This window comes from Arvicanthis niloticus, chromosome 16 (assembly GCF_011762505.2).
Source record: "Arvicanthis niloticus isolate mArvNil1 chromosome 16, mArvNil1.pat.X, whole genome shotgun sequence".
Lineage (NCBI taxonomy): Eukaryota > Metazoa > Chordata > Mammalia > Rodentia > Muridae > Arvicanthis > Arvicanthis niloticus.
The window spans coordinates 74,419-87,038 of NC_047673.1; the positions used below are offsets into that span (position 1 = coordinate 74,419).

Consider the following 12,620-nt stretch of genomic DNA (forward strand, 5'->3'; position numbering starts at 1 on the left):
ACCCTAGAGTGGCTTGTTCACTTCTGATTGGCTGTTCACTCATCACCCCATATTACGCCCCGGGATGGGCAGTGACTTTGGCACACCTTTTGCCTTTTGCACCTGCGCAGTCAGTTGTTTACAAGTGGGAGGACAGGATGTCCACGCCATCTTGGCACTGCGGCTCCCAACATTCTTCCACATCCCTTCCTTTGCTGTGAATACACCAGCTACAAAGGTGGTTGGCAAACTCAATTCTTACACAGATCCCTCTTTATTTCTAATTCCCCTAAAAAGGTCAGGTAGGTAGGAGGGACACTCATTCACTGGTCTCTCTTCCTTCTCACTGTCTCGGCCCAAGCAAAATGTTGAGGCCCGGGCTGCCACTCCGGCCCGAGTGTTGGGGTTCAGCAAGAGAGAGAGAATGAAGATGGACTCGAAGAATGAAGACCAGATAGAGCATGATTCAATCCAATTTATTCTTCAGTCTCTCTTCCTAGTCCAAGTCCCAAGTCTAGCTGTATTCTCTAAAGAGTCTCCCTAAAGAGTATATCTCTCTGCCGTCTGCCTCTGCCTTTTATATGTCTCACTTCTAAGCCATGCCTCTAAGTTACACCTTTAATCATGCCCTTAGGTCTTGTCTCTAAATCTGATCTCTAGGTCACACTCTAAAGTCACACACCTTTAATCTCACACACCTTTAATCTCACACACCTTTAATCTCACACACCCAAGGAAAGTCCTGGGTATCCAAAGCAAGATGTTATCAGAGTGTGCTCAGCTGTTGTAGGCTATTATAATCCAAGTCTCATGTCAGGGTATATGGCTCAAGATGGCTGCAAAGCTGATAGCCGCTTTCTGCTAAAAGTCAGCCCCCAACAACTAACCAGGGACCAGCCTGGAAGGATTTGCAGGACTATCTACCAGGCACTGGACAGTAGAGGCAGAATTAGGTGTTCAAAGCAAGCATGAGGCAAGCCTAAACTACAGAAGATATTGTTCTCAGCAGAAACAAATAATCAAACACTTGAGAAAAAAAGAATAAAATTCTTAATGACCCAGAGACACTGATGAATAGAAACAAATAGAAGATTAGAGCAGTGATGAATTAAGAAAATGAAATTTAAAAAGTAATACCAACAATTGACCTCTTTAAAAGATAAATCTAATTGGAAAAAATGCATAGCTATATGGACTTTTAAAAAGAACAGGTTATTCCCTGGCAGATAAAATGGTACTAATAAGTTTATGTCTGACCTTGACCCTTTTGTTCTACCTTAGCTGCTGAGACTTGTAACCTGACACACATAGCTACAGCCAACTGTCCATGTGTCAACCCTCTGCGGTGACTTAACTATGTCAACCAAGATTGTATATATCTCCATAGGACAGTTCCCTAATTGGAAATTCACCGTTCATTTACTCAGTGAAAACTCCCCAAATTGTACACCCACCAATCTGGTCTGTTCGGTCATATCCATGAGTAATACCTACTGTGAAATTACAAAATCACCACCACTCCAGAATAAGGTCTTTTTTCGTAATGGTGACCCCTGAAGCTGACTCCCTTAAACTTTAGTCTGTGAAGTAGCTATTGCCTACCCTGTTTAACCTTGCAGGGTACATAGTAAACTGTTCTCCCTGTTTTGATCTGAAGGCAGAAGCCATGCAAATCTTTTTCCTATAATGGACAATTAACCACATGACTCAAAGTTTAGAACTCTGTTATGATATATCCCTTTAACTTAAGGATTTAGGATGTTTAATCAAGAGGAAAGCAAGGTCATTGCCCTGGGAAGCAAAAGACTAGGATCAAGGGAAACTCAAGTCAACATACCTTGCTTCAGAAACATTTTTTTTTTTGAAAAGCTGAAGCTGCAGCTGTTCTAGAATTACTATGCTTTCCAAGGGAGAAATCACTCCATACACAATTAAAAGATTAATTAAAAATCCCTTTAATAACTGCTTGCATCCAACTCGAGTTTGAGAATTCTGAAATTTTTGTTTCTTTAAAAAAAAAAAAAAACTACAGAATTCTTATGAGAATGTACTTTCGTTTTAATCCCAGGTGTAGTGATGTGAGGCTGCTACTGACTATCTGCAACCACGGACCATGATTTGCAACATGCTCTAGCAGAAGCATGGTTTTGCCAGCTACAGATTTCTGTGATGGTGTGACATCTGGAATTCCAGTAACTTTTTGGAGGGCACATAAATGGAAGGACCCTGAGAGGCAGGGTGGAGGGTTGTTGGTCTTTTAGGAAGGTTGGTTGTTTGTGGTTGTGGTCAAAGAAGAAACAAAATGAAAGAAATTAGATTCAAGGATCTCTTTCTCCTCTTTCCTTGTTTATCTTCTTTATGATGGGAGTGATTAAGTCTCTTTTAGGTTCAGGTCCCAGGTTATGTTTTAAACAATTTAAATATGGACTGGAGACTGCAAGTCTAGCCACATAGACTGATAGGATATTTATACAGCAAAGATGTTCCCAGGTTTATTTCTTAAGTACATCAGTGCCCTAAAACAAAATGTCATTCTTTGGTAATGGGATCCTAAGTGGAAGGTCCCAGATGGTGAAAACCATAGCAAAAGGAGAAGATAGAAAGTATAAAAGCTGGGGTGGGGAGGTCTTGCACAAGCTATGTCTTATGCTAAGTAAGCTTAAGAAGAATACCACCTTGTACAGTCCTTATATGGGGGAAATGGAAGGAAATGGGAGACATCTATCAAGTCAGCAGAAACATATGAAGAAACTATGAAGTCCAAGTTAATTGCTTCTGAGATAGAAATCGGGCATCTACAACTTAGAACACATTCCAAGAGGTTGTAAAACAATGAACCAAAGGTCATAAAAAGGGAACTAACATTTTATTATAGGTACAAAGCCAGAAAATAAAATATTGACTAGGTTTCTCTATACAAAACTTCGATGATAACTCAGTTATGGTCTTTAACTCTCCAGGAATCTGGAGAGCTAGTGACAGATAATGAATGTCTAGTCTTAATGGATACACACGTAAACATTCTCTATTGTAAACGTCTTATTTATGATTTGAATTTATGTTTGAACTTTTGGAGACGTTGTTTTTTTTTTTTTTAAAAAAAAGGATGCTTGGAAAAAACATATGATCTATTCCCCTAGAAAAGGTACAAAAACTAGGAACACAGACATTGCAAGGCATTGTTACATCAGAGCAGAAGTAAAGAGCAAGACAAAAAGAAGGACTGCAGAGTAGAATAATTTAGACATTAAATGGAAGCTTAGAAGTTAAGAGAGAACTTTTTAGGGTTTTTTTTTTGGGGGGGAGAATAACTTAGAAATAAAGATTAAAATCACTTTTCAAAGTGTCCCTGTTTCTTCCTGCAATTAGCAGGCAGGGATAAGGACAAAGGCTACTCTACTTAATCCACCTGTTTTATGATGAGGTGCTAAATGTCAGAGACTGAAGTTTCTGGCCTCTGGAACTCAGGCGGGCCAGTTACTACTGTAAAGTAATTTAGACTTAAGAAAGGTAAACGTCTTATTAAAAAGCAACCCTAAATATCTCCCAGGACCAAGTCTTGGCCCCCGCCAACGCTATTCCCTATCGACTACCTTCAAGAGATTGTTGGAGCTGAGTTCCGACACTAAGCGTTAGTAAACCCTTTGCATCAACTCTACTCTTTTACACCACAGCTTAATATTGGATTGCGACCCAACGCATGAGATCTCTTTTACAACATCCACAAAATTAATTTCAAATGGATCGTATACCTTAATGTTAAATGCCAAGGGCAGAACTTGTAGAAACTAGGGTTGTTTCTCATCCTGCCGAGGATGTTTCTACACATAAACCACTGTTCCAAATGGTCTGCACAGATGTAGCCTCCATAGTGAAGTTATTTAGAGGCTACTGCTGGGTCCAGAGAGTGGCTAGGACCACAAAGGACCTCACGGGTGTCTGCTGGTTCCCACCCAGACTCAGGAAAGACCTATCACACTAACTCCCGATGCTCAGCCCCCTGCTCCTCCCTGTTTTTTGGCAATGACCCTGTGCTCACTTGTCGAAAATTGGAGCTTGACTGAGCGCACCTCACAACACCCAGAAGCAAGGCTCAGAGCACATCACATCAGCCACATGGGACCCAAAAGAACCCTCTTTACCTCTGACTGGCAAGTCTGCCTAAGGCTCTGACTGGCCAGTGAGTCTTGAGTGACATGAGCACCTCCCTTAGTGTGCTCAGTGGTGGTTCCTGGTCCGAACTTCAGAGTCAGACCTTTTCCAGCTCTGCAGGGATCTTGTGCTGACCCTCCAATAGCCTACCTGTCTGTCTTGCCATCCACCCCCACGGAGGACCCACTACTCCAGCTCCCACTAATCAACCATCTGCTCCTCTCTTTGTGGGCAGTGACTCTGTGCTCACTAGGTCCCGACTACAGAGATTGCCTGTGCTCCCCTCACAACACTCATTAGAGATTTTCCCTCCTTCCTCCAGGAATCAAGGTAAATAGCTTGCATAGCCCATTACTCAACTTGTAGTGGAGTTATTAGCCTGTCCCACAAGTAGAAGGGTGCCCAAAATATTAACAATTAAGAAAGATTTTAGGAAACGAACTTTGTGGCTTCATGCAGGGTTCAGGTAAACTGCAGCTACTTCTTACCTGGTAGGTATGAGACAAGCCTGGGAGAAAATCAGGAAACAGATGACAAACACTGTGGAGCACTATTCTTAGCTGGCACATCTTCCTCAGTGGGAAGGTAAAAAAAAAAAAAAAATTAAAAAAAACCTCAACCCAACCCAACCCAAAAAACAAAACAAAACAAAAACCACAGCAGTATTAGTGAAGATTCTTTAGATGAGCAGAACTGGTAGAAGGAATGTATATAAGATTTATTAGACTAGTTCACAAGCTGTGGTCCAACTAGTCTAACTATGGTTTGTTAACCAATGGAAAGTTGAAGAATCTAGTAGTGGTTCAGACCATGTGGCTGGATGTCTACAGTACATACCAGAATTCCAAAGAAGGCTTTAATACCAGGGGAACACCTCCCCAAAAAACAAAAATTACCACAACAAAAAACTTGCTGGTCAGAGGTAGGGCAAGAGGAGCTACCATCTTCAATGCTGTGTGTGTGTGTGTGTGTGTGTGTGTGTGTGTGTGTGCACGCGCGCATATGTATATCGGCTGGCTGCCACCAGGAGCTGGCCTAGATTAGAGGTGGATCTTATCACCTCCAAAGGTCCAGATTAAGAAAAGATTTTCTCAATTCAAAAACTAAAATTATGAAAAATCCTGCAGTGCTCACTCTTTCGGTTTTAGTTAATTCTACATGAAGTCAGTTTGACTACTAAGAATAGTCATCAGAGAAGACAAAAGAATTGAACCTCCCCCCCCCCCCCCATTGGTGGGCAAGAAGAGCATTGGAGTAATTTCCAAAGCAATGCTTTTCTTTAACAAAGGAAGTACTGGGGTTTTACTAAGGGAGTCTGGAGATGTTCACATATAGGTTTTCCTACTTCTACAAATAAGTTAGATCTTCTGATATTTAGGGTATTCTTAGCTCAAAGTCAGCAGAAAGATGTAAACTATAAAAATGATAGACAGAAATGCCTCTGGAATGTTCACCTTATACTACAAGGTCTTAGCTGAAAATCCAGCAAATGATGCTGTGAAAGTAGATTGCTTAGGAGCCAATGCTTGCTGTTGATTATGATCTATGTATGATCTAACAGCTAGAGGCATCAATGCCACGATTCTCACAAAGGATAGAGAGCACAAAAACAGAAAACATCAAAGAAAAGTCACCTATCAGAACTGTGGATACTTTTCTTAAAGGAACAGCTTTGCTGAGTTATTTTAACCTCACAATAAGGCTGCTTTAGCCTCTGAGCTTCTGAAAGTGAGTGTGGGAGTACTTTAGTAGCAATTTTTATAATCAATCAAAAGAAACATGTACATTGTTTTATCAATTAAGATTATACTGAAGCCCGGTAGTGGTGGTGCACACCTTTAATCCCAGCACTTGGGAGGCCAACCTGGTCTACAGAGTGAGTTCCAGGACAGCTAGGACTACACAGAGAAACCCTGTCTCGAAAAACAAAACAAAACAAAACAACAAAAACAAATAAACAAACAAAAAATTATACTGAAAAGAAAACATTAAACATTTTTTCTTATATTTTATTTACATTTCAGATGCCATCCCCTTTCCCCTCCCTAGAAAACCCCTATCCCATGCCCACTTTTCCTTTTATACATTTTTAAAAAAATGTTAATCAAAGGCTTTATAAGTTTGGTAATGCTCAATCAGAAGTGTAACCCAATACCCCACCTAGATATATCAACTATCTTTGACTGGTGGAGACACGTGAACATCTGCCTCCATGCCCTCCCCCCTCTTTCTCTCTCTCATCACCTAGCTTCACCCTTCCTGTTAAAATAAAACTTTTCTCTCAAAATGCAATTAGAGCATAATTATTCCTAATTGTACCAGTGAGGTACAAGATAGACCTAATACCCAGTCCATCATTTTGTTGACAAGATAGACCTAATACCCAGTCCATCATTTTGTTGACTAACCAGAACCTCTGTCATCTCTCCTAACTAAAACACTTACTTTTGATCCTGGCTTTTTTCTTGGCTTTAGAATGAATGTCAGCTGAAAACCATCTACTCAGATCTTTTCTCTCAAAGTAAATAGCCAGGATTGGCTATGAGACTATAGGTCTTCAACCCCGTCAGAAATCCAGAATGACTGAGTTAACTGAAATTATGGGAAGCACTAAGCATAGCTTCTAAAACTTAGCCAATTTATAGAGACCTCTGAACACCTGGAAAGCCCCTATACTACTGAACATTGGAGCATCAAATCTTCAGCCTTCAGGCCCAGAATCATCTGACAGACCTTAGTGATTATTAAGGGCTGATTACTCTGTCTAGGCAGATATACTCAGTTGACTATTTTGCAAGTGTGTCCTTTTCTGGACAGTAATTTGTCTGTGGATGGAAAGAGGCAATTCTTGCCTAGTGGCTGTCACCACACAACTGGAGTAACTCCAAGGATGCTCAATTTCTTCTTAGAATCCAAGACAGGAAGCTGTCAGGAGCAGACAGGTCTCTAATCAAAATGAACATTAATATAGAAATATTTATAGCATCAATTCTATGGACTTCTGATGTTTTGAAAACCAACTATCCATGTAAGGTAACCTGGACTGTTGTCTGTTAACTCCTCTCAGCTATTTCTAAATAAAATATGGAAGACATCCTAACAATAAACTCAAAGCCCTGAATTTGCTATAGTCCCTTAACTCATAGGCTAACTGTCCCAAATCAGTTAAAAAAAGTTAAAGAAGGACTGGGTTTAAGCCTTGTATTCCTAAATGTGTTATACAGGCACAATGCCCATGAGCATATCAATATTCATTAAACATTTTCTTGGCTAAGGAAATTTTGTATGAAATATGGATCTATCACTATGAGTATGTCTATGTGTATAGGTATGTATATTTGTGTATAATTCTTATTTTTCTTAGGATATTATCTTTCCTCATGAGAGTAAAACATAAAACTGGTGGCATCTTTTTATTGTAAATACATTAAAAACAGTATTAGAAGAGATACTAATAATTTAGGTTGGAAAATATGTTTTAGTTAACTAACTTGCATAAAGTCTTTAAAAATAAAAGGGTCTATTAACATTACATGGTGAGAATTACTTATTTTTCTGTTTTCAAGATAATTTGTCATTTAAAAGTGTTTTTAGATTTAAGAGATTTCTTTTTATATTCTTTAGGTATATACATGTGAGTTTATTAAATGAGAAAGCTCAAATACAGAATTAGTAGTGAAATAACAGTTAAAATATAAAACAGAAATCTTATACTGAATTCCAAGGAAAAAAACGTTATTTTTGTTATCTTAAATGTGATATTATATTACCAATTTTTCTTTCGTATATTATTTATGGTTGCAGGTCACCACAATGTGAGGAACTGTTGAGAACCGCACTGGCCCACGTTCAGGCACCAAAAATGTTGAGAACCGCACTAGTCCCACGTTCGGGCGCCAAAAATGGACCCTCTCCACTCCATGCTTGGCAGCCACTGTATCCCAGCCCAAGCTGCAGCTCCGGTCCGTGGGTCAGGGTTCAGCAAGAGAGTGAGGATGGACTCGAAGAATGGAGACTAGACAGAGTGTGTTTTAATCCCGTTTATTCTTCAGTCTCTCTTCCTAGTCCAAGTCCCAAGTCTTGAGTTCCTAGTTGTACTCCTCCTAGTTCCTAGTTGTACTCACTCTCTGTTACTCCAAATTGTTCTCACCTAGTTGTACTCAATCTGTTCTCTTCCGAGTGTCTAATGTCTACTCCTACTCCTACTCCTAGTGTCTGAATCTCTGTTACTCCAAATTGTTCTCTCTAAAGTGTCTGATTCTCTGATCTCCAAATTGTTCCGAATTCTCCTGTCTGCCTCTCGCCTTTTATATGTCTCACTTCTAAGCCATGCCTCTAAGTCGAGCCTTTAAGTCATGCCCTTAGGTCTTGTCTCTAAATCTGATCTCTAAGTCACACCTTTAATCTCACACACCTTTAATCTCACACACCCAAGGAAAGTCCTGGGTATCCAAAGCAAGATGTTATCAGAGTGTGCTCAGCTGTTGTAGGCTATTGTAATCCAAGTCTCATATCAGGGTATATGGCTCAAGATGGCTGCAAAGCTGATAGCTGTTTTCTGCTAAAAGTCGGCTCCCAACAAGGAACTCTAATAAATATATTTATATATTCTCTGTTCCTAATCCTCAGTCCACCATTGGGCCAGTATATTTCAAAATTGGTCTTTATTTGTGATACCCTGGTAGTTTTGAGCCTTCATATGCCAAACAAGAAAGACTTCCTTGTTTTGTGCTTAATCTGTCTTGCTCCACATTTATCACTCAATTCATACTCATCAAATCAGATTACTTTGAGCTTTCACCCCATGATGTCTAAATCCCAGTATCTCAGGTCCTGTTCTTACTGCTTTTGGGGTACCTGGATGAGAGCACTGTTGACCCAGTTCATGAAGCTTTACCTGTGGGAAGAGGCTTTGAGAGGTTTTAGCTGATGAGCAGAAGAAATAAGAAAAATTTCAAACAACAGTCTTATGAAATTTCCATATGCCTAAAATAAGAGTCAGGGACAAACTGTTAACTGCAACATACTTTTGTGTACTTCAAAATTTTTACATGAATTTAAATGACATAAAGAGTCCCCTAACCTGCTGCTCAAAACTTAACCCCTAACCCTAAAAACCCTAACCCTAATACAACCCAAAACCCTAACCCTAGCCTTTAGGACATTAATGACTACACAGTTTTAAAACAGCCTGAGGTATAAAATTATTGTCTTAAATAGAAAAGTTGGGGAGGTAAGAAAGGGAGAAAAACAGGAGGGGTGGAGAGTGAAAAAGAATGATTAGAATACAATTAGATACTTTCCTATTAATCATTTATATATTCAATACTGGCTCTGAATACATTTGTTTCATACCTATAACCTATTTTTTCTTTTTTGATGACAATACATTTCAATATAAAAATGTATCCCATTCGAACATGTTTCATGTGTTTTTAATATCAGTACATGGGAGGCAGAGGTAGGCAGATCAATATGAGTCTGAGGACAGCATGGTTTACACACTGAGTTTCTGGACAGCAACTGCTATATACACTATCACAAACAAAGGAACACTGAACACATGATGCTTACTGCATGCTTATTTTCACATTTTGCACTTTTCTCTTTCACCTTCAATGCTAAAGGGTATTTACAAGAAAAAAAAATAGCAGGTTCAATATGGTGGAGCTATGCAGTTAAGAAGAAATTTTCTAGATAAGAAATGTCCAATTAGTTTTATTTCTTTTTGGGGGAGGGAAGTGGGGGGGAGAGCTGGGTATTGAACCTTGGGCATTGGGCCTTGGATATGTTAGACAAATGCTCTACTACTAAGCTACATATACAGTCATCTTTTATGGGTTTTTTTTTTTTTTTGGTGGCTTTGTTATAAAGGTATGCTCTGTATGTAATACATGTAGATAGAAATAAATCTACATTTCATACAAGCTTAATCAAGTACACTTTATATAATATACAGCTATGAAGCAAATGAAGCAAAATATATAAGCAGCATGCTTAGGGCATGTTCAAAATACAATATTTTGTGAGCTATTGATATCATTGTAGCTAGTAAAGAAATGTGCCAAAACTCCCTTTGCCATTCCACTTAAACTGGTTCCCCATAATTTCAATAAACATCTCCTGTGACATTATGTTGTCATCAGCTTGTACGATCCCAAGTTCACTCAGTCTTTTCTTCATCCGGCCTTTTTGCATGGAAATAGCAAGTAGTTCACTTATAATTTCACAATTTCCCTTAGCTTGTTCATTAAAGTCAGCTGTGGCATAAGGCTCCATTTTGTCAGTCACACACTGAAGCATTTCTTCCAGATCTAATCCTTCAGTGACATCTGCCTCTTTATTTTTTTTAACCGTATTGTCTGAGGAAACAAATTATAATGAAGTTAAATATACAGTCTAAACCAACAAGGAGATTATTTCTAATACAGTCTTTTAGACTCAAGTATTTTCTACCAAAAGTTTATTATAGGATTTCTTTACTATAAGAATCTCAATGAGTAGCTACTTGGATCTTCGTGCAAAGTTTCATAACATTAATAGAGTCATCAATTCTAAACTTTACCTTTCTCATCTTTAAATCTCAGTCACTAGAAAAATATTTTCCTAGACATTTACTATCTCCTAAGTTATGCATTGGGAGCTAAGATGCAAAGAATAATATAATACTGCTACTTTTGTTAAATAAACTCATAATCTACCAGCTAGTTACCATCCTCAAGAACGTATTCTCATGCTGGAGGCCTGCCCTGGCCATCTGGGGTTTGGTGTTGAGGTGGATGAAAGCCAAAACTGATGATCTCCATCTTTGTAACTCTAATACTGGGGGCTAGAAGCTGATGGCTTCTGGAAACTTAACATTCTCTTGCTTATTTTCTGACATGAAAACCACTGGCTTCTCTTCTCTTTAACTCTCCGTGCTTGAATAAGTTCTGGGGAAACTTAGCCCTTTGTGCTTAAATAAGCATTGGGGAAACAACTCTTTGTTACTGTTCTGTGCCTCAATAAGTGCTAAAAAACTTAACTCTAACTCCTTTTTTTTTTCCTTTTTTTTTTTTTATTGGATATTTTCTTTATTTACATTTCAAATGCTATCTCTTTTTCCCTCCCCCAAAAAACTCCCTATCCCATCCCCTTTTCCCTGCTTCTATGAGGGTGTTCCCCTACCCATCCACCCACTCCCACCTCCTTGCCCTCAAATTCCTCTACACGGGGGCATCGAGCCTTCACAGGACCAAGGGCCTCTCCTCTCACTGATGCCCAACAAGGCCATCCTCTGCTACATGCGCAGCTGGAGCCATATGTACTCCTTGGTTGGTGGTTTAGTCCCTGGGAGCTTTGGGGGGGGGGGATGTCTGGTTGGTTGATATTATTGTTCTTCCTATGGGGTTAGAAACCCCTTCAGTTCCTTCAGTCCTTTCTATAACTCCTTCACTGGGGACCTCATTGGGGACTCTGTGCTCAGTCCAATGATTGGCTGTGAGCATCTGCCTCTGTTTGTCAGGCTCTGGCAGAGCCTGTTGACAGGAGCCTGCTAAAACTTAACTCTTAATACCTAAATAAGTGCTGGGCAATTATGAAAAGAATTCATTGCTAGTGTTTCCTTCTCTGGCCAGTTAGCTAAGAAGCTTCTCACTGGCCAGGAAGCTCATTAACTCTTTTTGAACCAGAGAGAAAAGAAAGGAAAGGAAGTCACTCACACAAACAACACAAACATTGGGTGAAGTGGAAACCAGCTACACCACCTGTCTTTATTGCTTTCAGCCTTTTTTTTTTTAGCTTTTTAGATAAAAATTTCTCTATATAAAAAGAATTACCTCTTAGATAAAATGTTACATAAAAGGGGAGTTACAGAGAAGTATTAATAGCAAGTACAAAGTTTCATATTATAAGCTCATTATAAGTTCAAAGCAAAAAATTTTTATATGGCTTTGCCCTATCATCGTGCATACCTGTGGCTTCATCCTTGCACCTGAATGTTTTAACACAAATTTGTTCCAAGCATATATGTCTTTTTAGTGTAATTATGAAAGCTCATTATATTGCTTATTATGCAGCTTTTACTTACTATTTTTGAGGAGTGGGCACATTTTATTCTTGATTCTAACTTTATTACATATTTCTAGTAAAACAAATAAAACCATCTTAAAACTTCTTCCTAAAATTATTTGAATCAAATCAGAAATTCTATGAAATCATTAATTCATCTAAACAGCATTAATAAAAGTTCACCTTTATGTTGATCTGCAGGAAATCTGCTCAATAGGGTGGGCTAATGCCCAGGAATCCTTAGGCTATGGAACAGTGACAGGAAAGGCATATCAGCTGCAAGAAGCACCCCTGAGATGAAGTCTTTAGGGACCTTGCCTCTCAGAGCTCACCTGTTACAGACCATGCAAAAATGGTGGGCCACTTCCAGCAAGGTCATCTGCTAGCCTTAGCCTTTCCTAGATGACTCCTGAAACTCTTATGATTGTTACATGCCAAAA

At 39.1% G+C, this 12,620-nt stretch overlaps 1 protein-coding gene across 1 annotated transcript in view; it reads right to left on the reverse strand.

Moving 5' to 3' along the window:
* Positions 1-9,824: 9,824 nt before the first annotated feature.
* Positions 9,825-12,620, reverse strand: part of Shcbp1 (SHC binding and spindle associated 1) — a 33,768-nt gene continuing 30,972 nt past the window's right edge. The window contains exon 13 of the mRNA XM_034520470.2: positions 9,825-10,493. Coding sequence (XP_034376361.1) covers positions 10,180-10,493 — 314 coding nt within the window. The 3' untranslated portion in view covers positions 9,825-10,179. The remainder of the gene's footprint in view (positions 10,494-12,620) is intronic.